General features: G+C 40.6%; 1 protein-coding gene across 1 annotated transcript in view; it reads right to left on the bottom strand.

The window, feature by feature from the left end:
- arhgap22b (Rho GTPase activating protein 22b) overlaps positions 1-21,101 on the bottom strand; it is a 50,614-nt gene extending 29,513 nt beyond the window's left edge. Inside the window, exons 1-3 of the mRNA XM_678124.11 lie at positions 20,969-21,101; positions 10,017-10,216; positions 4,836-4,923 (exon numbers count right to left, since the gene is read on the bottom strand). Coding sequence (XP_683216.6) covers positions 4,836-4,923; positions 10,017-10,216; positions 20,969-21,011 — 331 coding nt within the window. The 5' untranslated portion in view covers positions 21,012-21,101. The remainder of the gene's footprint in view (positions 1-4,835; positions 4,924-10,016; positions 10,217-20,968) is intronic.
- Positions 21,102-25,816: the final 4,715 nt, after the last annotated feature.

The raw sequence follows: 25,816 nt of genomic DNA, 5'->3' as shown, positions 1-25,816 counted from the left end.
ATAAAATTAAAATAGCATACCGGGCCACATATTAAAAATGGTCCGGCCAGATGGCCAGTCCTCCCCTGCACAGCGGAATGAACCGCCGACTTATTCAGCACATGTTTTACGCAGCAGATGCCCATCTAGCTGCAGCCTATCACTGGGAAAACCTAGCAGATATATTCAAACTAATTTCAGAACTTTACTTTTTGGATGGAAGCTTAGCTATTGATGCATTGGTGTTGATATCGATGATAATTGTCTACTAAATACTTGGTATTGGGTCGGAAAGCAAATATTTGGCATCACCCATCCCTAGCACCCCTGCTATACGTCACGTTTGGTGTCACAATCAACCACATGCCACGCTCAACCTGCGGTCTGTGTGGGTCCTAATGCCCCTGTATAGTGACAGGGACTCTATGCTGCTCCGTGAGCTTCGTCTTTCGGATGAGACGTTAAACCGAGGTCCCGACTCTCTGAGGTCGTTAAAAATCCCAAGATGTCCATCAAAAAAAGAGTTGGGGTTTAACCCCGGCATCCTGGCCAAATCTGCCCACTGGCCTCTGTCCATCATGGCCTCCTAACCCTCCCCATATCATAATTGGCTTCATCACTGTCTCCTCTCCACCAATAAGCTAGTGTGTGGTTTGCGGCCTGGCGCAAAATGGCCTCCGTCGCGTCATCCAGGTGGATGCTGCACACTGGTGGTGGATGAGGAGATTCCCCCCATTGTGTAAAGCGCTTTGAGTGCCCAGAAAAGCGCTATATAAATGTAAGGAATTATTATTATTATTATGCATCTCCAGACAAATGCACCACTCATTCAAAAAGCACGAGGCGTTTCTGCTCATTTGCTTTGTGTCATGTTATTGTTTGCTTCTCATGGAGAAGGGGCTTTGCCAATAAGGTTGTTTGACTTAAAGGAGCTGAAGCATGCCGGTCAGACGGAGACTGTGGTTGAGGGCTCTTCTCTGGGGAGGAGATGCGAGTAAGTGATGCTGGGGGCTGGAAAACTGTGTTGGGCTATTTGTTTTGTTTGGTATTGTACATTACTTAGACTAATGCCGAGTTCAGTTATCTAAATGTCTGAGATGCACTTTAAGGGTGACTCATCGATTCAGCGATGCATCCAGGTTGTTGGATAATGTAGAAAAATTCATTATCAGAATTTGAAATGAGCCTTTAATGAAAAAGCGGTACCACTTGAAAGCTTTATGGGTAATGCATTATAAAGTATTAATAATGCATGCTTTCATAAGTAATTGTAAGCAAAAGTTCAAATAGATATTATTTGCAGATTCCTTGTAATGAATAATGGTATTATGGTAACAATGATCAAACAGTGCATTATACAGTTGAAGTCAGAATTATTTGCCGCCTTTGATTTATTTATTATTTTAAATATTTCCCAAATGATGTTTAACAGGGCAAGGAAATTTTCACAGTATGTCTGATAATATTTTTTCTTCTGAAGAAAGTCTTATTTGTTTTATTTTGGCTAAAATAAAAGCTGTTTTTAATTTTTTAAAACTCATTTTAAGGTCAAAATTATTAGGCCCTTTAGGCTATATATTTTTTAGATAGTCTACAGAGCAAACCACTGTTAAACAGTAACTTGCCTAATTAACCTAACCTGCCTAGTTAAACTAATTAACCTAGTTAAGCCTTTAAATGTCACTTTAAGCTGTATATGTCTTGAAAAATAGCTTGGAAAATATTATTTGCTGTCATCATGGCAAAGATAAAATAAATCAGTTATTAGAAATGAGTTATTAAAACTATTATGTTTAGAAATGTTTTAAAAAAATCTATCTGTTAAACAGAAATTAGGGAAAAAATAAACAGGGGGGCTAATAATTCTGACTTCAATTGTAAAACATGCATTATTAATGCATTTAAAATTCTTGTATAATGTTTTATACATTATGATGGTATGAGATACACAGAAAAAATGCCAAAGGGATAAATCAACGAAATAAGTGCCACATATTATGTATAAACTCTCTAATGCCCTCATTGCTCTCGTTGTTTTTAATCACATGATTCTGGTGATGTGCGGAATTCAGATGAAGGGTAGGAAGTAAAAAACTGAGAGAAAAGTCTGTATTTTTGTGATTTATACCATATTTTAAAGGAGATGTATATATAGAAAAAATAAGACATGATCCTTATATCATGAGGAAGGCCGAGTTTTCTACTAAATAAATTATATTTGTCAGTCATTAAGGTGGTCCGATTAATAAAGGGACTAAACCGACAAGAAAATGAATGAATGAATGAATGGTGTCCATGTAAATGTAGTCACTGACGTCAAGTGAAAACAACCTATACACGATGAGTTGAATCAAATTAACTTTTAGTCATTTCAACGTACATCAGTCCAACTGACTGAACATTAAGTTGAACTTTGTATGACTAAAATATTGATTGACTTAAATGAAGTTTAAATTGAAGTAACATAAAAACATTGGTGGTCATCACTTTTTGTCATATCCTTTTTTTACCGTGCAGCAGATATTATTTGTATAACCAGGATTTAAATTGTTTTTAACATTTACTTTTCAATGACATTAAAGCCGCCTTTCCACTGCACACGACATTTGGACACGACTGTCGGAATACGCCCCCCTGTGGCAGCCGCACAGTATTTTCAGTGTTGTCGTGCACCACGGGGCAGAAGGTGATTCTCAAAGGTGTCCGAAATAAAGGACTGCAACAGCAAGAGCCTTTATTCTCTGTGCGTTTACATAGTTTAATGGATGAATGAATAGTAAACTCATAGGGCTCTATTTTGACGGTCTATGCGCAGAGCGCAAAACTCAGGGCACAAACGCTTTCAGGGCGTGTCAGGACGCGTTTTTGCTAATTTAAGGACGGGAAATCTGCTTTGCGCCGTGGCGCATGGTCTAAAAGGGTTGAGTTTATTTTTTTAATGAGTTATAGGTGTGTTTTGAGAATAAACCAATTAGAGTCTCATCTCCCATTCCCTTTAAGAGTCAGCTGCGTCGCGCCAAGAGCGCATTCGTTATTTACAGGACGCAAAGTAAGTCTAAGTGGAAAAACTGAGCATTTCACAAGCAAACAGTTAACAGGTTTTTAACAGAAAACTGTTGAACAGAGCATCTACTGCGTGAGAATGAGAGATAATGGAACTACTTTCACATTCGCTCTTGGATAGGGAAACCTTTACGCACAGACATCAATTAATCTATAAATAAATACTTTAGTTTGTTAAGCGCAAATATTCGTTTCAAAACTATTTCTAAATTCAGTTCTAATTTCCAGCAACAAATAAATGCATAATAATAGCAAAATGTGCTCAAAAACCTGAGTTATATCCTAAAACACATGCTGTGCCCCATATGGTCTAAAACCTGACAGGTGGACAAATCTAAGCTTGTTTTTAATAAAACAAATATAAATATGGATATAATAAATAATACTGCTAATAATAATAACATTATACAAAAGCAAATTGTTATAAATTAACTGAAAAAGCCTCCCGAGATGAAGAAGACATAAAAGCAGTGATTTTCATATTTATGTAGGCTGGAAAATAATATGTTTTGTAATATTTTAATCCTTTATATTTATATCCTATATCTATTCTTATTATATCCTATATATATCCTTAATATTTACATTTTTTTCATATGTAAAGATATTTGCCTATTGCTCTCTTGTGTGTATTAAGCAGTGCGTAAGCGAGGTGCAACTCTGCGCTGGAGTTTAGACCGGGTTAGTTTTGGTCTAATGAAAAATCTATTATAGTTTCTCAAAATAGCAACGCGCCAGCGGTCCACCTCAGAACACCTTCCTTTTTAGACCAGAACGCCTATGGGTGCACATATGAGCGCTAATGCATTTGCTATTTAAACAGCGTAGCGCAACACCTCAAAACGACTCTTGCGCCAAGCTGAAACTAGCAAAAGACTATTGCGCCGCACCTTCTACACTGCGCCGGGTGTATGATAGGGCCCATAGACCACTAAAATATTGGAGGGAATGTGGAGACAACATTAAAATATATATATATTTTTTATTACTTTCATACTTACATTTCTGAACAGAAAAGTTTTTCTTTAATAAAGACTTTTTATAATTCAAAAAATAACCAAATAAACTGCTATTTCTCATCTCGCGCGCACGGACCTGCTTGGACAACACTGGAATACATCATATCCGGTCGGCAGGTCACATACGGTCTAGTCGCAGGTGTTCAAATATTTCAACGGATCCATAGCTCAATTTAGATCCGAATTTTCCGCACACGGAGATGATTGGAACTAAACGCAGCTCCCGGACCGCTCTCCATTGGAAATGAATGACTTCCGGTCTGTCGTTTGTCGTGTGCAGTGGAAAGGTGGCTTGAGTACACTGGAACTGCACTTTCAGAGATGAGAAATGCAACGCTTCACATTTTAATGTGATTTGCATGTAAAAAGTAAAGGAGGATAGTAGGTAGGCATCATCGCAAGGTTTTAGAGAGAATTGAATATCATGTAAATGGGAGTGGATTTGGAGGGCATTTGGAGGTTGGCTCCAGTTAGCGGATTGAGAGGTGTGCATTTTACAGCTCAGCTATAATTAGATATTATGCCTTCTTTGCTGTGCTGTTAAAAAAAAACAACTCACTCTAAGCCAAACTGCAAGTCTTGAAGAGCTCTGCTGGACGTCACACTGATGTGCTATTTACTTGTCATAAATAAAACAAACAGCATTCACCATCAGGTTGAGGCATTATCACCCAAACGACCCATTCTGGAAGGCTTTCTCGGTCTCTCAACTCTCAAAAATCATGAAGGCAGTGTTTTATGTGCAGGACAGTGATGATCTGAAGATCAGCTCACCTGGCAGGATCTCAAAAAGGTGTCGTCCGGGTTCTTCTGGGTTTGCCGTCAGCTCATTGACTTGGCTGCCCTTCAGTGAGATGCAGCCCTGCACGGATATGAAGAGTTAGCAGTGCATCACTTAACCTTTATTGACCTATAAAATCAATCAAATCTAATTACCACATACACTCGGATGTAATTCTTTAATCCACATCGCAATCATATGGACATTTACCCAGGGATTTTGAGCCTGTTGTGTTATTCAAAGCTTAAACTTGGTGTTTTGCACATTATTGCACATATTTTGAGTGCCTTCTCCAATTAGGTAAACTATGAACTGAATGAAATTGAGAGATGATTTATTCTTTAGGGACATGTTGTAAACTGAATGATTTAGGCTCAGAATGGGGCTCTTAGTCAGGCTGTTGAATCTGTTTGGCTGAATTTAAGATTTCTTTTGCACAAGATATAAAGCATACATATTTTATTGCAGGTTTCCAAATATCTTCTTAAGAATAACAATTTTTTTTTGTCTGAAGAAAAAATCACAAGCTTTGGTGTTTCAGAAATAAGGCTCAAAGAACCACCAAGACTCTTCCTAGAGCTGGCCGGCCATCTAAGCTGAGCGATCGGTGGAGAAGGGCCCTAGTCAGGGAGGTTGTCTCTGGACTAGGCTTGGGCGGTATCCAAATTTTGATGTCGTCAAATCTCCCTATTTTACCCCGGTATTCAGTATTACCATGCATAATATTAAAAATTATGACGTAAGGCTCAGACAGCGTCATCAAACTGTTGGCTTTTGCAGAAACAGAATCCCGTATATGCAACCTTAGGTTCACGGTCACCTGTTCGTCTTGTTTGTGTTCTTCTGCACGGGACGCTGTCTCTCATTCACACACACACACACACACACACACACACACACACAACCACACACACACACATATAGAGAGAGCACCAAGCGACACACAGAATCATGCCCTCTCTCATTCTCACACACACACACACACACACACAATCAACAATCCACGTGGATGCGATATTGTTAGACCGCGCGCCCGCTCCCTTTCAAATTATACCAGAGTTACTGACCGCTCCCGCGATTTATTCGGAAATTTATTCCTGCACCGCAAGAAATCTGGTTGGCTCCCCCAGTACAGCGGGAATGCAGACCTCTAGTTCATATTTGCCAAGTCTCCCTTCTTGTTCGGTCGAAACCGTAAATACTGCCAAACTGCAGGTCACTTGGTGCGTGACTCGCCACCTCACCTCTCCCTCTCTTTCTCCTCCACACTGTCCTGTGATAACAATCACGCATACGCATTTGTAGGCATTAAATAAAGGATATTTAATATTTATTATATATATCATATTTAATATTTGTCTCCTATTTAAGTGCATTGTTTTTATAATGTTATTGAAACTGACATCGTTGCTATTTTTAGATCACGCGGTATACCATATTATCGTACTACCGCCCAAGCCTACTCTGGACAGTTTTGAAAATGGCTGTACACCGTCGCTACTTATCCAACCTGATAGAGCTTGAGAGGTCCTGCAAAGAGGAATGGGCAAAAATTCCCAAAGACAGGTGTGCCAAGCTTGTGGCATCATATTCAACAAGACTTGAGGCTGTAATCGCTGCCAAAGGTGCATCAACACTGTTGAGCAAAGGCTGTGAATACTGATGTACATCTGATTTTCAGCTTATTTATTTTTAATACATTTACAACAATTTCAAAAACTCTTTGTTCACATTGTCATTATGGGGGATTGTGTGTAGAATGTTGAGGAAATAAGTTAATTTAAAGATTTATTTTTGGCCTTTTTGCCTTTATTAGATAGGACCGTATTGAGACAGGAAGCGAAGTGGGAGAGAGAGAGGGGGTAGGGTAGGGAAATGTCCTCACGCTGGGATTCGAACTCGCGACTCCCTGACGTGCTATTGCACCATATGTCAGCACGCTAACCCCCAGGCTATTGCGCTGACGAAATAAATTAATTTAATTAATTTTGGCATAAGGCTGTATCATAAAACCACTTTATACTAAATATTTTTAATAAATAAAAAGGAAGAAAATGGAATTGTAATGAATCCAGCCGCAGTTCTCTAAACCAGCGTTTCCCAATCCTGTTCCTGACACACCCAACAGCCCACATTTTCAACCTCTCCCTGTTCAAACACACCTGAATCAACTCATCAGACCTTAAGAAAAGACTCCAAAACCTGAAGTTAATGGGTCAGACAAGGGAGACATCCTAAATATACTGTTGGTGTGCCTCCAGAAACAGGTTTGAGAAACACTGCTCTAAGCAACCGTTAATACCCCAGATGATGCATGGGGACGTCGGCTCTGCACCGCGCACTGTTCAATATGCATGCTCTCCTTTTATCTCAGTGTGTGATTCGCTATGAGATTTGCCTACACAGCCCTTCCACTTTGAATCCCATTGATTAAAGGCAGGAAAAGTGGGTGGGATTGACATTTTCACACACGTCCTGGCCAGCGCAGCATGGGCATAGATTAAGGGTGCTTGGATGAGTATTGACAGTCTGCTGTTTATCACAAACGCTGGTATGACTGACAACGCCGGACTCTATTGATTGGTTAATATGAGATGCTTATGAACCAGCAGCAGCATCACAACACTGCAGGTGAAAAAACACACAGCAGATATTTGCATTATGTCATATATTAAGGGTGAATAGAAATATCAATACTCTTTGACCAGATGTATGGCTTAATGCTATAAATCCAGATTGCTTCAGGGCTTGAGAATAATGTTAGATGGAATGGTGCCAAAAATTATTTACAACCACTCAAGACAAATACAATTTAAAAGCATTCACAAAAACATAACACGTTTTTATTTGCTTTAGCACAAGGGTTCGCAAACTTTTCAGCCCGCGACTCCCAAAATGACAATGCCAGTGACTCGCGACCCCCAATATCCTCTGAGGTGGTTATAAATACAGAAACCTTGCATGCAATAGCGCACACACACACCAATAGACCCGAGTCTATTCTTTGTTTATTTTTTTTATTTATTTATGTGACTGCTGTGAATGGGCCTGAAAGTTTATCCTGGTGTTATAAAATCTGCTGCATCTGACACTACTGCTGTGTAATGTAATGTAATTACCCCAGGGGTCGCAATCCTATAGAGCTTACTATAAGCTACTATAGTAACTATATATACATTTTTTTTCTCTTCAGTAGGTTATGGATAAAATATGGTAATACTTATGGTTTAATAAAAATATATAGATTTTTGGAAATCACCAGGCATCACCAACCCCCCCCCCCCCTTTATTGTCTCGCGAGCCCTGGGGGGTCCCAATCCCAACTTTGAGAACCTCTGCTTCAGCAAATACACAACCTGACAAAAGTCTTGTTGCTCATCCAAGTTTTAAAAGCAACAAATAATAACTTGACTTCTAGTTGATCATTTGGTATCAGAAGTGGCTTAAATGAAAGGCAAATGCCTCTAGATTACGCTTATTGACTGCAATAAATATCATCATGCCTTGATTAATAATGATTTAATTAGGAATTAGTAAGGTCTGACTGTGCTTGGACAAAAGTCTTGTCACTGAACAGAAATAATGTCCAGTAAAGAGTATAAAGTCCTGCTGCAGTGGAGACAGAATGAATATTGTGTCTGACTCCATCATGAGCTTGGAGGACTGCATCCATACATCTCTGACTCAAATCACTGATTAATAAAGTCATCTGGAATGGCAAAGAAAGTGTTATTGCAGGACTCCCAGAGATATAATCCTTTGGATTCATCTTCAGTGCCTCCTCCTTCATAATGTTCTAGTCTGGTGACTGGGCTGGCCAATCCTGGAGCATCTTGACCTTCTTTGCTTTCAGGAGCTTTGATGTGGAGGCTGAAGTATGAGGAGCAGCGCTATCCTGCTGGAGAATTGTCCCTCTCCTGTGGTTTGTAATGTAATGGGCAGCACAAATGTCTTGATACCTCGGGCTGTTGATGTTGCAGATCTCTCGCACGCCCCCATACTGAATGAACCACGTACCATGATTTTTCATTCACCAAACTTGACTGATTTCTGTGAAAATCTTGAGTCCATGCGGGTTCCAGTAGGTCTTCTGCAGTATTTGTGATGATTGGGATGCAGATCAACAGATGATTCACCTTCTGCCAATTTTCCCAATACTAGAAGTCAAGTTATTATTTGTTGCTCTTGCAACTGGGATCGACAAGACATTTGTCAGGTAGTGTAGATGTCAAAATGCTCATCCTGAAGAATTACTATATTGTGCTGCATTGAGACTTAAATTTAGTCTACTTGGTTCTGTCTTGAAAGCAAACTTTGCTGATAAAGAATCCTGTCACATTGCAATATTGGCAGTATTTCAGTTTTAACCCATTAAGGCGAGCCTGTGGTCTTCGATTCTTCAATAAAACTTCAATGCCATAAGCTTTTGGCCATCTCTCTTACTCGTTGATGCACTCTATCATCATTGATCAGAATAACATTAATTATTCAATTGCATCTGTGGCTCATTGAAAAAAAGCTTTAAAGGGCTCCTATTTTACCTCTTTTTCAAGATTTAAGATAAGTCTTTCATTTCTCCAGAATATGTCTGTAAAATTTCAGCTCAAAACGCCCATCAGATTAGTTATTATACTATTCTGAATATGGGAGATTTAAGCTCTAAAGACACTAGCTTTATTTGTTGCCTGTGCCTTTAATGTAAATGAGCTAGTTCTCCCCACCCACCATCTCCACGTGCATATCAGAGCCATAGAGATTGCTCTGATGGGTGAAACCTTCACCGGCTAGATAAACAGCACAGTGACAGACAAGAATGAAGCAGATCTCCCTTACTACAGTAAGAACTTCCTTAATGGTCATTTGATGCATTTGTTGAGGAGTTAATTCAAGCCTTTCTGCAATGATGAGTCACACACAATGTTCTGCACACGTACACACACACATTTTACTTTGCATTGTTTTTGCATGTCAAATCACAGTTGTGATCGCAATGTTTAAGAGAAAAAAGGGGCAGGTGCTCGAACACCCAAAGCCCCCACCTCTGCACATAAGACTGTTTTTACAGGTGGTTTGTCAAGCCCACTCACCTGTGTAAGGCACACTCAGAAATACACAATGTTTCTCTTTAGATATGGGGTGATTGTAAGAGTGCATTCATGGAAAGCCGAACGTACCTGTGGTTTGGTCTCCTCCTCGTCCTTGTAGAAGAAGAGATGGTCGGCACGCAGCACAAACCAGCGCAGTTGCCAGTTCTTCATGATGCTCCTCTGCTTTTTCAACCAGCCGGCCTTTAGCACCCCCTCCTGGAGACTCGGTGAGGTGGGCCGGCATGAGCCTCGGGATGCCTCTCCCATCACCATGCTCTTGGACCTGGCTTTAAATCAAGAAACGCACATGTCAGTGAGCATCTCTAGTAGGCATGGGACCATGACCGTTTTCAAGGTTTACCGCGGTTTTGGAAAAGTCCAACATTTTCTTTTATACATTCATTCATTTTGCTTTACATTAGTCCCTTATTTATCATGAGTCGCCACAGCGGAATGAACCGCCAACTATTCCAGCATATGTTCTACGCAGCGGATGCCCTTACAGCCACAACCCAGCACTGTGAAACACCCACACACACTCACATTCCCACACACACTTATACACTACGGCCAATTTAGTTAATTCCCCTATAGCGCATGTGTTTGGACTGTGGGGGAAACCAGAGCACTCAGAGGAAGCCCACGGGAACACAGGAGAGGGGTCTGGATGCAGACCTGCTGCAGTGCAATCTGAGCTGCATCCAATGCTTTTTAATGGGCTCACCGAAACCCCATCCCTAACCCTACCCCTCACAGTGACACCACTCAATCCATTTGAGTGCATTGTGTCTGACATTGCATTGCTGAATGATGCAATCTCAGCTTGCATCGTAAAGGCTGCTTCCAGATACTATTGGAACTAAGGGTGTCACGATTTCGATTTTTAATCGAAATCGATCGAAATTTATGCTCAACTTCGATTATCGAATCAAAAAATAGAATCGTCGATGCTGCCACACCCATGTCACGTTAGCTTGGCTTGCCAAGCTGGGAAAAAACAGGCTTGTTGAAGTGCTTGTTAAACTGCAGACGCAGGAGACCCGTCGACAGAACTTAAACCCTCTCCTCTTTCAATGAAGTCGCCGGTGTGTAAGCACTTTGGATTTCCAGTTAGCTATGTTGACAACGTTCGTGTTGTCGACAAAAAAAACACAGTTTGCAAGCTCTGCTATGTACGTATTACGTTTGGGATGATAGACGATGGGCGCATCGCGATCCTCCGCCCGCCCCCGTTGCAAATCCGCTCGTAAAAAATACACACTCAGGCCCTGTTTACACTGTCTTTGTTTTAAATGGCATTTTAGAACGACAACGATCCACATCCACACTGGCGTGTAGCATTTCTGAGCAGCCCTCCTTCCTCACTACCGCTGAAAACGCACATCACGTGACCACACACACTCATTCACACATAGACACAGACGCACACACATTGTCATGCGCTTGAGACAGCGGGTCAGTAGACTGCTTCCATCTTTTACTTTCACACAAGTACTTGTGCAAGTACAAGTGCAGAAAAAAGTGATTGACAGGTGGTAATTATGTGTGTATCTTGCCTTTATTCATTTACTGTATGATTTGTTTATGGGTAAAACAAAGACCATCCAGGTCATTTAGTTTAAACGGTAGGCTACAAATAATTATTTCGTTATTAATTAATTATTCATGATCGAAAATCGAATCGAATCGTGACTTTAGAATCGAAAATGTGATCGAATCGAGGATTTGGAGGATCGTGACACCCTTAATTGGAACTCGGGGAAAATATGCAAACTCAACACAGAAATGCCAACTGACACAGCCGGGACTCGAACTAGCAACTTTTTAGCTTTGAGGCGACAATGCTAACCCCTCAGCCAATGTGTATAACAAAAACTAAAACAAATATTGATCTTTATCAAGACGCAGGCCACACAATTCTTTGTTTGCTTCATGCTTGATCTCCTTTTGCAGAGTATGAAGGATCATCCTCTTCCCACATTTTTCCTTTGGTCATTGTATCTGGGATTCTCCTATATCAGTTGCTCGTTTTTTTTTTTTCATGCCCAAAGGGGGACAGAGTTCTCAAACACTACTAGGATCTCTGGAGTGTAATTTAGTCAGAGGTGAACCGGATACAGAAACCTCTGCAGTTTGCCAATAGACTTCATGGTTTCCGCGACATTCATTCTCCCATGGCGGGGCGCCACGCCAGAATTCATCCCGCCACGGCTACACTACAGCTTCTCATTTAAAACATTAAATTTTTTTAATAACAGGTAATAATTGCACCAAAACGTATTTAAGCTAAGTGAATTATAACAGCACAAACTTTTCTGTAACAGTAGTAGTGCTGTGCGTCATTTGTTTAACGCTTTAAGGTGACATGCTGACTGACTGACTGGCTGACAGGTGCGTGATGCGTGTGGCCAGCAAACACGACGTATAGCCGATTTACTTTACTTTAGGACACATTAATGCTACTCGGTAGGTCTATTAGAGACATTTATAAACATTCCTAGCAAATCTAATAAATGTTGGAGACATGCTCATTACATAAACGCACTAAATCGCACTCAGCAGCGTTTGTTTGAGAGCGCACAAGAAGATCTGACTGCTCTTGAAGCGACTTTTAGCGGAGGTGGCGTGCAAAAAGTTTTGTGCTCGAGCAGAGGAAATCAGCACGCAAGCACAGAGATTCACATGCTCGTACATGTAGGATATTACATAAATGCAATCTCGACTTCTAATACTGCGCTCACGACATTTGTTATTGAAATAACGCCACCGGTGTTTGGTAGATCTGTGTAAAAAAAAAAGGCCTGCCGCCACAGCTGGAAAAAATCCTAGAGGAACTGGACTTAATATAGATGTGCCAACAACATTATAAAAAATTATTTCGATTATGGGATTGTGAATCAAAGGTTCAAGAAACCCTCAAGTATTATTTTAAGATTTGAACAGATTTGTGTGTTTTCAGTTAAGACAATGTTAGCACCTGTCAGCTTTAATTGTGGGGAAAACTGGATTATTTGGAGGTTTTGTCAGCTAATTTCATCTTTTTGGGTTTAAAATGTTTTTAAAATGTAAAATCTGCGAGTGGAGGGATGAAGCGTTGGTTTCTTATTATTATTCATAGCAGAGTTTTCTTATCCTATGAGAAGAGCCTGCGTCTTAATTATCCATGACTGCGTGTGCTTTCCGAGGGCAAAACAGACCTGCCAGTGCCAAGCTGTGAGACCCAATGACTGGGTGAGACTGCGTCCACGGACCCACGGCACACAGTATTTTGCCATTCATGAAGGGTCGCATGTGTTTGTTTCCATGATCCACGGGGTTTGTTGCATGTTTTTCCCTGCAATCCTGTGAGTTCGAATGCAGCAAAGCTGTATGTGTGCAGCAAGCATTTTTGTCAGGAGATCAGTACGAGAATTAAAGAATGGCAGACTTTGTCTTTTATCAGTGGAGATCGTTCACATTTAGACTCATCGCCATACTGCTGTGTTCGCCTAAATCCTCTAGATTACCAGCAGGGCTAATGGTTGAAATAGGCAGGGCAAGAGATCTGCTGCACTGAGTCTGCATTCGTATATAGAATATAAACACGATTATCTTTATAATGATATAAGGTATAGAATATATCTATATAATAATAATAATAATACTAATAACAATAATAAATAGATGGATGGATGGATGGATGGATGGATGGATGGATGGAATGAATCCTGGTTATAGGAATAAAACTGTTCAAATTGTATATTTTAAAGTGCATCGAGTAAGACACAGCTAAAGATTGCAGCAATGGCCACTGCCTTCCACTGGTCTCCATTAGACAGAGAGGCTACTGATCCCACCACACCCATACACATGGATAATGTAATCAAGAAGCCTCCAGCTCTGTTCAGAGGGAGACATTGTGAAAAAAGCCATTGGATAGGCAACCATCTGTCAAAACCTGACTAGGAAGCTCATCTCTGTATAGTTCATTCTATTAGAGACACGCTGAATCAAATAAATCTAAAATAGTTTTCCCAAAACTGGAAGTAGGAGAGATTCACCTATTTTAAAAGTGCTTTAGGACTTCCACATATAAAAAAACAAAATACATTTGCACATGCTGTATAAAATAAATCTAAAATGTGTACAAAAAAAAACATTTTATCAAATACTGTCTGGAAAGTCCTTCCTTTATTTTTCCTGGCTAATTTAGGGAAGAGTAGGACAGTTGAGTACTCACAAAAAAATTAGAAAAAATAAAAAAAAAATATTATCAGACATACTGTGAAAATTACCTTGCTCTGCTAAACATTATTTGGGAAATATTTAAAAAAGGAAAAGAAATTCAAAGGAGGGCTAATAATTCTGACTTCAACTGTGTGTATATATATATATATATATATATATATATATATATGGCTGAAGCTTGAAACATAATTAAATAAAATCCCAATATCAGCCTGAATTGCTATCACATTTTGTCATCAAATCGCACAACCCCTTTTGGCTTTTATAAAGCAGCTTTATACAATATTGTGACAAATGATGCAAACATGGATCTTGGAAAGTAGTTTTCCAAAAGCAGGTTTAACAAACAATACCTTAATTTACTTATAAACACAGGCACACACGCAAACACACACACACACACACCAAAAAAATAGAAATTCTGCTATACTTGTTCAAACTCCTTGCTGAAACAACACGATTCTTGAGTATTAATTATGAGAATTTTGTTGTTTTATGTTCAATCTTCTTATATTTGTAAAAGAAATGAAGCTTTAACCTATTTGTGTTGTGACAATGTGAAATAATTTTGTGGAACTTAGCATTTTTTTACAACACATACACACACACATGCAGTAAACAAATCCAAAATGCAGGGATCCATGTTTACATAGTCACAAAATTCAAAAAATTATTTTTGTCTCAGTTTATTAATCAGGAGTCGCCACAGCGGTATGAACCGCCATCTTATCCAGCATATGTTTTATGCAATGGATGCCCTTCCAGCTGCAATCCATCTTTGGGAAACATCCATGCACACTTATTCACACTCTAGACAATTATACCTGTACCGATACCCGATTCACCTGTACCGCATGTCTTTGGACTGTGGGGGAAACCGGAGCACCTGGAGGAAACCCACGCAAACGCAGGGAGAACATGCAAACTCCACACAGAAAAGCCATCTGACCCGGTCGAGGCTTGAACCAGCAACCTTCTTGCTGTGAGGCGACAGCACTACCTACTGCGCCAAACATCATACATTATTTAATTTGAATATTAGTTTAATTTTTAGGTATTTTGAACCAAACCCTGATTATATTGATAATTGTGATCATTTTGGTCACTATTATGATGAGATGAAGTTTTCATATTATTACATTCCTAATTATCACATACTTTTTTTTGTCAATATTGTGCAGAAATGGAAACGTTCAGTTTTTTGTTGTTGTTGCAGAAATACAAACATTTAAAGTTTCCCTCAAAGCTGTAAATGTGTCCACATGGTGACAGAAATGTTTTCACTACACTCCGCTTTACACAAATACTTCAATGCCAGTCAGTTTTGAGCATTTTCAGCAACTCAAATGGAAAAGAGTCGGACAGCCAGTTTGCAGATCTCTCTACACGATGATTCATACCTTCCCACTTTGTCATGGGCGTTTCTAGGATGTGGTCGCAAAAACTGCCTGTTTTGGCACGGCGGGGATCAACTCTGAGAATAGTCGCCTCCAAAAGTTGCAATTAAAATATTGTGGAAAGAATGTTTTAAAGTCGTGAGTGATGACAGTGTCCGTGCTAGTGCTGCTTTTTTTGTGGCAGATAAATGTGGCACCTGGATAAACTCAAAAAACGCAAAAAAATGCTTTTCTAAAATATCCATTTTTGACCATGTTGAAATGTATTTCTTTTTGTTAATAACTTTTTATGTATGATAGTTTTGTTCGAAAATAAATAAATCAAATCAACTTTTGCCTTGTTTCTAGTCTGAATATTCTCAAATCAAGTAGCATTTTCTAGACAAGCAAAAACTTGTCTTGTGTAAAGAAATAATGTCAAAATGAAGTGTTTTTCCTTAAAATAAGCTAAATAATCAGCCTGTAGGGTAGGCAAAATAATCTTTTTGTTTGCTGACCTCATTTGCAGATTGTTTAGCTTGTAATAAGCAAAAACTCACTTCTGTTTGGCATATTATTTCTTAAAAGAAGACTACATTATTTGCTTGTCTAGAAAATGCTTCTTGATTTAAAAATTTGTTGATATTTGGACTAGAAACAAGACAAAAAGTCTTAGTAAGACAAGCATTTTTTTAACCCAGGCTCATTATCGATATGTACCCCTATATACATTTCTGGAGATTGTGAAATACGTCCCAGGAGGTATGTTTTTTTTTTCTTCAGTTTTTTTTCACGAATCCACCAGAGGCCTGCTTTTCTCGCGTAAATCCACTAGAGGCCGCTGTAGACTGATTGACTGAACGATCCACCCACCCCCTTCCCTAAAACCAACCGATAGTGTTTTCAAAAGCACTGATTGACCAGCACCCCAGTTTGGTATTTTCCTCAACGTTTGGAGTGTTGGTCCTTCTGTTGATGTCACCAGAGGGCTTCCATAGCAACATTCCCAACCATAGGCCTAGCTCCAGGGTGGGGCCCAGGCTGCGCCATCCCTGGCAACGTCTTGGTCCTTGATGTTATTAGGCTCATAAGGGGTTTTTGAACTGCACTTAGTCTGACCTGTCACCTAAGACCTTTTTTGCCTTGGTAGACTCTACCAGGGGCATTACCCCCTACCCCCGAGAACATGGCTCTTAGGATCACCCAGGCACTCAAACCCTTCCACCACGATAAGGTGGCGGTTAATGGAGGAGCTTTGGCTCATGACTGAAAGGATAAGATCTCGAATACAAACAGCTGAAATCAGTTTCCTTTGCAGGGTGGCAGGATCGTTAGGGTGAGGAGCTGTCACCTAGGAGGAACCCAGAAGTAGGGCAGCTGCTCCTCCACATCGAGAGAAGTCAGCTGAGGTGGCTCGGGCATCTGTTTCGGATGCCTCCTAGTTGCCTACCTAGGAAGGTGTTCCGGGCATGTCACAATGGAAGGAGGTCTAGGGGAAGAACCAAGACACGCTGGAGGGACAATGGCTCTCGGTTGGCCTAGGAATGCCTCGGGGTCCTCTGGAGGAAGTGTCTGGGGAGAGGGAAGTCTGGGGTTTTTTCTCTTAAGACTGCTGCCCTCAAAACCCGACCACGGAAGAGCGAATGAAAATGAATGAATGAATGGTGCGCAAATTAAAGCCCCACCTCTCTACTTAATATTCCGTTTCAGGAAGTACATCAACATACTGAAATAAAAGTCTCAGCAACTTCCGGTTCACGCATACTTTAAAAATGCAAAGCTATAATAATAAAAACTACTTTTTGAATTCAAGTTAATTGAAGCAAATTAGTTCTGCAGCTTGATGTTATTAATAAATGTTTAGAGTGACGAGTTAGAAAGAAGCATTCCAGAAATCGTGAATAAATTGATCACTGGTGCGTTAAAGTCTGCATGAAGCGGAAGCTGCGACCATTTTTTTATTCAGTATTGTGAGGCAGATTCTGGAGAAACAAAATATTAAATGAGAAAATGAGTGGGCGTGGCTTGTTTTTCGATGCGAGGTGATTGGATGCAGTTAAGCAGGCATTTCATTCAGAAAGATTAAAGGAAGGAGTTTGGGGCCAGTTAATACAACCTAACAGACACCTCCACCTAACCTCCATCTTGCCTTAACAGACAGGTAAAAGGGTGTGGTCAGGGCTGGAGCAAGCTGAACTGTCGCTCTAGGCAAAGGACAGTTACGCCGCCCTCAACCCTAAAGTGAAAGCGGGTTGGGGGGGGTTGATGTCGAGGGAGCTGTCGCGGACACCACCCTCTCTATTCTTCCGCCCTACACCCGGATATAACTGAGGGCAAGGGTGGTGAGGGTAGTGTCGCGTATGACGCCCTAGATGCGGATATAACTGAGCGCGCAGGTGGTGAGGGAGCTATCGCGGACACTGCCCTCTCTATTCTGCCACCCTAGACGCGGATATAACTGAGGGCACGGGTGCTGAGGGTAGTGTTGCGAACGCCGCCCTAGACGCGGATACATCTGAGGGCGCGAGAGGTGAGGGTAGTGTCGCGGACGCCGCCCTCTCTAATGTGCTGCCCTAGGCACGTTAATAATTAAGGGCGTGGGTGGTGAGGGTAGTGTCGCGACGCCATCCTAGACGCGGATATAACTGAGGGCGCGGGTGCTGAGGGTAGTGTCGCGGACACCACCCTCTCTATTCTGCCACCCTACACCCGGATATCACTGAGGGCACGGGTGGTGAGGGTAGCGTTGCGGACACCGCCCTAGACGTGGATATAACTGAGGGCGCGGGTGCTGAGGGTAGTGTCGCGGACACCACCCTCTCTATTCTGCCGCCCTACATCCGGATATAACTGAGGGCACGGGTGGTGAGGGTAGTGTCGCGGATAGTGTCCTAGATGCAGATATATCTGAGGGCGCGAGAGGTGAGGGTCGTGTCGGTGACGCCGCCCTCTCTATTCTGTCGCTCTATGCGGCCGCCTAGGTCTCCTCTATGGACGCGCCGGCCCTGGGTGTGGTTATGTATGTTAGCCACGCTCAATACCTCAGGCAGACCTAATCTCATAATTAAACTGAAAACAAACAGGAAGAACATTTTCACATTTCTATTTTAGAGGGCAAAACTATTTGTTTTCTTAATGACCTGCACAGATGACTTGTTCACCCAAAACTAGCAATGTGAGCTAACTGAATCAACACGGTTAGTTTTGATGTCACGTGTACTTTAACATGGTCTCCCAGCAGAAGCCTTATGTTCAGCAGGTAGCATGAGGCGGATGGGGGATGGGCTGGAGAACATAAGCACGTAAAACACTTTGCTTCTTCATGCGCATTGAGCTTTGCTTATTAACACAGTGTCGTCCATCAAGTTGATGCATGATGAATGAAGCCTTATGCTTCAGATCGTCTCCTGCCTGTATTTCACATCTCACTCAGCACTGTGCTATAGGCTGCTGATGAATGATGATCAGCCCGCTGTGGGCGTGTGCGTTTTGCGCTGCGGATGGGAGAGGAATGTGTGCTGATGTTCAGCTGTTGAGGTGGAACATGCACCGCTGGATGATCCTAGTTTAGCATGTTGTCAGGCACAGCACCATAAGAGCAAACAAATGAGACTTGATTTGAGCCACAGAGACATATTAAGATGCACACAATGTTTGGTGGTGTAAATAGTTATCAATGAATGATCAGTTTTACCATAACTGATGTCTGGACTCATCATAATGAGAATGACAGGATTAGTCAATGCTACATGGTTAATTACAACAGTTGTTCAAACTACAGCATTTCTGCCACCAGTAAAACACTGCCATGGATATTGATCATAGAAAATCCAGCAGCCTATTTACAGATGTATTAAAGCCAACAAATGCTATAAATGAAGCAAAATCACATTTTTGAAGGAGATTTTTAAACATGTTTTTAATAAATTTGTATTTTTAATTCTAATTGGATATAATGAGAAGCAAGTATTCATCCATCATCCATCATTTTATCTATTTATCCATCGTTCTATCAATTGTTCTATCGATCGATCTATCATTCTATCCGTCATCTATCATTCCATCCATCTCTCCGTCTATCTATTGTTCCCTCCATCCATTCATCATCCATCCCTCCATTGTTTTATCTATCCATCGTTCTATCTATTTTTCTATCGTTCTATCTATCATTCTGTCGATCGCTTTGTCAATCTATCCACTATTCTTCCATCGTTCCATTCATCCATCCATATATTGTTCTTTCTATCGTTCCATCCATCCATCATCGTTTTGTCTATATCCATCGTTCTATCTATCGTTCTATATCCATCTATCGTTCCATCCATCCATCTAGCTATCGATCGTTCAATCTATCATTCTATAGATCGCTTTATTGATCCATCTTTCCATCCATCCATGTATCCATCCATCCATCGTTGTAGCTATCGTTCTATCAATCTATCTATCGATCGTTCTATTATTCTATTGATTGTACCATCAATCGTTCTATCTATCATTCTATCGATCGCTCTTAATCCATCCATCCTTCTGTCCGTCCGTCCATTATATACAATTTTGTTCAATTATGTAAGTAGTTGGTTAAGATATCATTGTCATATATAATAAATAATAAATCATCCAATATATATATATAGTGCTGAAAATTTATCAATTCACCATCAACATTGCAATGTATTAATTCGCAATAGTCACATCACAGGATTTGCAATGTTGAATTAATATTATAATTTATCATTGACGTGTTTTTGAGGCCTGTGAATGTATAATGATGTTAAAAACATTTAGGCATAAGAAATTTTGATTATTCAATCATTGCACCTGAATACTGTTGATCAGACACTATTTATTTAATTAATTTAATTATTACAAAAATTATTAATTTATTATTATATCTTATTTATTGTATTTATAAATTGTTTATTGTATCTTATGCAGATGCACTTTCACTGTAGATTCATTCCAATCAAACTAGAATTATTCATATGGCTATATATATATATATATATATATATATATATATATATATATATATATATATATATATATATATATATATATATATATAAATCGCAGAATAACAAAATATTGCAAAGTTAGATTTTTCCACATCATGCAGCCATAATAAATGCACACATACATGCCTATATATGCACAAACAATTACACATATGTACACACACACACACACACACACAAAAACAATACTGTAATATATAGATATGTTTTTTTAAGTGCCACAATTCCGCATCCGAAGTGTGATGAGCAGAGATGATCCAGCAAGTGTGCAGCTGAGATGCTGTGAGATGAAAGGCTGTTCAGTGTGTGTGTGTGTGTGTGTGTGTGTGTGTGTGTGTGTGTGTGTGTGTGTGTGTGTGTGTGTGTGTGTGTCGCGGCCCCTGAGAGCTGACAGTTGAAATACAAACGCAGCGTACTGTACCTCTCCGGGTCTGTCTGATCTTTGGACTCAGCATGGCTGCCATCGACAGGCTGTTCTTCCTCCGCTCTGCATATTCCTCCTCCTCCTCCTCAGATCTTCATCTCTCCTCCGCTGCTCTCCCTCGTCTTCTCTCTCCTCTTCTCTAGCTCGCTGACCTCATGTTGCAGGCACCGGCTGGTTGGGGGAGGGATTCCTCACACACATTTACACACACACTGACGTTTGCACATGCTCGCTCTTACTCACAGGCACACGCTCTCTGGTCCACACCCACCAGGCAGGCGGTGCATTATTCATGATCAGCTCCTCTACATTGACCAGTGTGTGTGTGTGTGTGTGTGTGTGCGTGTATGATTACCGCAGGCTGCTTTGAAGAGAAGAGCTGCCCGGCAGCTAATTGGTTATAGGCATGTGTACTCGCGCTTCTCCATCTCTGGGGGAATCTCTGCCTCTTTCACATGTGTACACACACACACACATCTCCATTAGGGATGTGCACTGTTGGACCTGTACACACTCTGCTGGTAACTGCAGTAGGCAACTGGTTAAACTGATTTTGTGAATTGCACATTTGTGAAATGCACGTAAAGCTTGCTGTGTTTTTTTTTTTAACCCAAGTAATCCTGTGTGGCTTTTTATTATTGATGTGTAAACATGGTGTGTAGAGGGAACATCACTATACTATTACCCGTAGACAGTCATAGATTTAGAAAATGAGGAAATGATGACACAATTTTCTGATTTATTGATTGATTTTTGTATAAGAGTTTACATAGAAGAGATTAATTTTAATTAAAGGAGACCTATTATGCACAAATCAGTTTTATAAGGGGTTTAAGCACCCTTGTGTGGCAGCAGTGTGTGAATATAACCAGCCTATAATGGTAAAAATGAATTAATTCTATTGTTTTTTTATAATCACACTTGATAAAAACAGTCTGCAGAAACGCGTTGATTGACATTTCTCCCTTTGTACGTGACATCAGAGGGGGAAAGCCCCGCCCACTAGTGACCATTTCTCCCTCATTAGCATAAACAGCCCTGAGTGAGAAGCAGCCATGTTTACACCAAGCGGCAACCTCCCGCTCTCCCTCAGGAAGCCAATACGGAAGTAACTAAAACTGCAATTCATCCGAAATTCCGCTAGTCTTGGCCGCTCCTGGCTCCAAAACAGAGCAAATTTCAATTGAGCCCACTGTTAGAACGGCCAACTTTACAGCAGAAAAAAAGGTGTTTACAGCCTGGTACAAAAAAAGGTTTTGGTTAATACAGCTAATATTACCCTTCATGACAACTGTGAGGGGGGGGAATATTTTTATAACTCATCCGTTTCCTTTATATTAAGTTATATTAAGTTTGCATAATTAAGGGAGTGGCCACTTGAGTGACAGCTTGGTCTCGTCAAGCTGTCCCGTCACGTCACCTCAGCTAAATCCAGCAGATTAGCCACTGAACTCGACATATTTATCGTATTTCTGTGTTGTTTTATGTGGCTTTACACACTCAACTGCCTTTTGGACTTGTTTCCTACAATTATTGGATGGCATGGCATGCTGAGTGCACTTAATTGTGCTCACAAACCATTCACGTGGCCTCCGTTTCCCATGTGAGTAAAGTTATATACTTATATACCATCTCTATGTATGTATTTGTTTTATTTAAGATCATTTATTGTTTATATTTATATTTAGAGCTGTAATGCACTCCAGAATCTGTCAGATTGATTAGCTGTGGGCTCTAGAACTGTCATCTGAAGCGTTGTCATACAGTGTTATGCTGGATTTCATCAATAGTCTTACATTAACTAACACAGACTATATCTGAAGTGTTTGGATGTAATTCGCGTTTTCCTCCTGTTGAAAAACGTCATAAGAACAATGTTTAGTGACTCAATGTATTACAGCAGTGTTTTTAAAAGTCTAAACACTTTATTGATATAGTATACAACCAAGCACAAGTGGTCAGAATACAAACGAGTCACAGGTGATAAAGTATTAAGCGTTCTCCCAAAGTAAAGTGTGTCTGAACCAGGTCCAAGCTAAATGCTAGCAGGTGTCTGTCGCTCCGCTCACTCTCCGCCTCTTTGCCCTTGTTTGGTATCCCGCCGTGGGTGTGATGACGCGCGAACAAAATGGTGACGGTTGGCCGCGCCTACTTGTGGCTTCTTTTGCGCTCTTCAGAAACCTATGGGTGACGTCACGGATACTACGTCCATATATTTTACAGTCTATGGTTTACACGAACACGTTTTAGTTTTAAAACGCCGTTTTCGAATGAAACGATCCACGTCCACACGGGCGTTTCACCTTGTGTTCCTGAACAGCCCTCCAACCACACTACACCGCTGAAAATGCACATCACGAGACCACACACACTCTGGCATGCACTTCAGCGATGAGAGCTGTGCACGTCAGGCTGTTCATCAAGAATCTACTGCTTGATCTAATCTCACTATATTTGCTAAAAGTGATATCTAATTCACAGGGCTGGAGTGGGACTCATTTTCAGCCCTGGAGTTTCAAGCCAGACCGGCCCACCTCAGTTCACGACTGATTTTAACTCAGTTTCTAATGGCACTATCACGTCTTTTTCAAGAAAACTGTTGCTTTAGAAATTCAAATGTTCAACAGCCCTAACAGTATTATATGTCTTTACAATAAAAATAAAAAAAAAAAACTATTTTTCAGGGGAGCTTCGAACACGGGTCCGCGGCATTGAAACGCAATGTGCTACCACTGGACCACAATGGCGCTATTACAGTGAGAGTAAAAAATAACTAATGACTTGCGACCCTTAAAGGGTCACAAAACACCAAAACACATTTTTTGAGCTGTTGACAGTGGTATATGTGTCCCACACTGCTAAAAACACTATTAGGACACCTATATTTCTCTAAAAAGTGTAAATTGGTTGTGTTTGCGTTATTTCAAGCAAATTCGTACTTCCTGTTTGAAATGAATTTTTGAAGCTGCGTCACGGTCATGACATAATAGCGTGTATTCCAGCGTGCAGACTGGGCGTCTGTGCCAGAGTGAGTCTTATTGCGTCTTACAGTGTGTTGCATTAATGCATGAGTAAGGCTTGGTTCAAACCAATCAGCGCACTCTATTGTGCGACTTCATTAATATTCATTACTGTCACAGTGTAGACGGCAAAGACGCCACGTTGTGTTGGCAAAACAAGCGTGAAGTGTTGCTTTTATAGTTTGCTGCCGTTAAGTTTTGTTTTCATTTTCTCTCTGTGAGAGCTCAGACTCACGCGTGGATTAACAGTGTACGCGACGCTCGACAACAATAACTAACGTGTCTAAGGAGGATTATTGTTTACCTGAGAGCTGTTCTCATCTGCAAACGCTGAGATCCAGATTGTAGTCTCCTCTAAATAAAGACGCGGCTCTAGTTGCTGGTGATTGTCCTGTCTCTATTTGGTAAGTGAGCGACCAGTGCTCTTTGTTTATTCAGTTCGTATTTTATTCGTATCAAACAAACTATTGCACCGAGTGCAATAGTTAGCACTAACAGTTACAACCAAACTATAACCTCGTGTTGGATTTTGTGACCGGAATAACACACGCGGCTTTCTACGCTACCTGCCGTGTGCATCTAAGTTTCCGGGAAATGCTGAGTTTTTTTTTTCTCTCATTCGCCGTGCGGTATCAAACATTGCATGAAAAATACACGCTTAGAGCAGCTCCTCGAATCAAATATCACGTTTGTCGCGAGGGACATTAATGAATTGCCTGAATGAAAGAGCCAAACTGCAGTTAAAGTCCACCATTTAATAATTTGGCAAATAATTCGACTACAGATGTCCATGTAAACACAGTCACATTGTCCGCTGTGGGTGTGTGTTTTGACTCTGAAACTCGCGCGTGCCCAAATAGACACTCCCATACCAAGCCGCTTTTCTTCCTCCGACACTCCCCCCTAAACAGAGCTGGACACGCCCACTTTTCTGACTTTTTCCAAAGTAGAGGTGTGAAAACACCCTGCTGAAACGAGGGGTTTCATGGCCCTTTAAGGCACAGCACTACTTTCTTTTGATGGCTCAATCTTTTTCTCCTATTTTTAGATTTCTGATCAAGTTTTGTCAGATTTATTAATGTATTTAATCATTTGATTTTCATTGAGCAGGTGTATTATTCATTTTATTCGAATTCTTATATTAACTAAGGTGCCGCTGTTTGGGGTCGATAGTTACATTACATCATCATCATTAACGTTAGTTAACCTGCGGGTTGCATTTTTCTCACGGGGCTGCGAGAAAATAAATAAAAAGAGCGGCACTGCGGCAAAATAAGGATTAAAAAGAGTGAGGCTATGGTCAAATAAATAAATAGAAGAAAAAAGTGTGACTGCTGAGAGTGCAAGGAGCTAGGGACACCAGCCCTCGCGGCCAAAAAACAGACCGGCCCACCGGGAATTCTCCCAGTCCTCCCGATTAGCCAATCCGGGCCTTCTAATTCATCTTGTTGTCTTTATGTGACGCCATATTCCCTAACTTTAGTCTTTTGAATCTATTACTTGTTCTCAGGTAATGTGTTTTGGCTGAGCGCAAAGATAAGTTAATATACTACACTGATTCTGTACATTTCACTGATTTCTTTTCTTTAATTCCTCCATTGTATCAACTTAATGGTTATAGCCTGCTGTTTTAATGGCCATTGTTGATTATTAAAACTGATATTCAGCAAAAGAGAGGTTATGTTGCGTATTTTGACTGAAAATGAAAGGAGGCAGTAATGTTATTGACTGTTTTGTTATAAATATGCATACAGTGAAGATGACCGTCATATAAATATGTAGATTTACGACGCCTCAGCATTTCTGCTGTCTGTTAAGTTGCTAA

The sequence above is a fragment of the Danio rerio genome, chromosome 12 (genome assembly GCF_049306965.1).
Source record: "Danio rerio strain Tuebingen ecotype United States chromosome 12, GRCz12tu, whole genome shotgun sequence".
Taxonomy (NCBI): Eukaryota; Metazoa; Chordata; class Actinopteri; order Cypriniformes; family Danionidae; genus Danio; species Danio rerio.
Note: the sequence above shows the minus strand (reverse complement) of the source record. Positions and strands in the feature narration are given on the sequence as shown.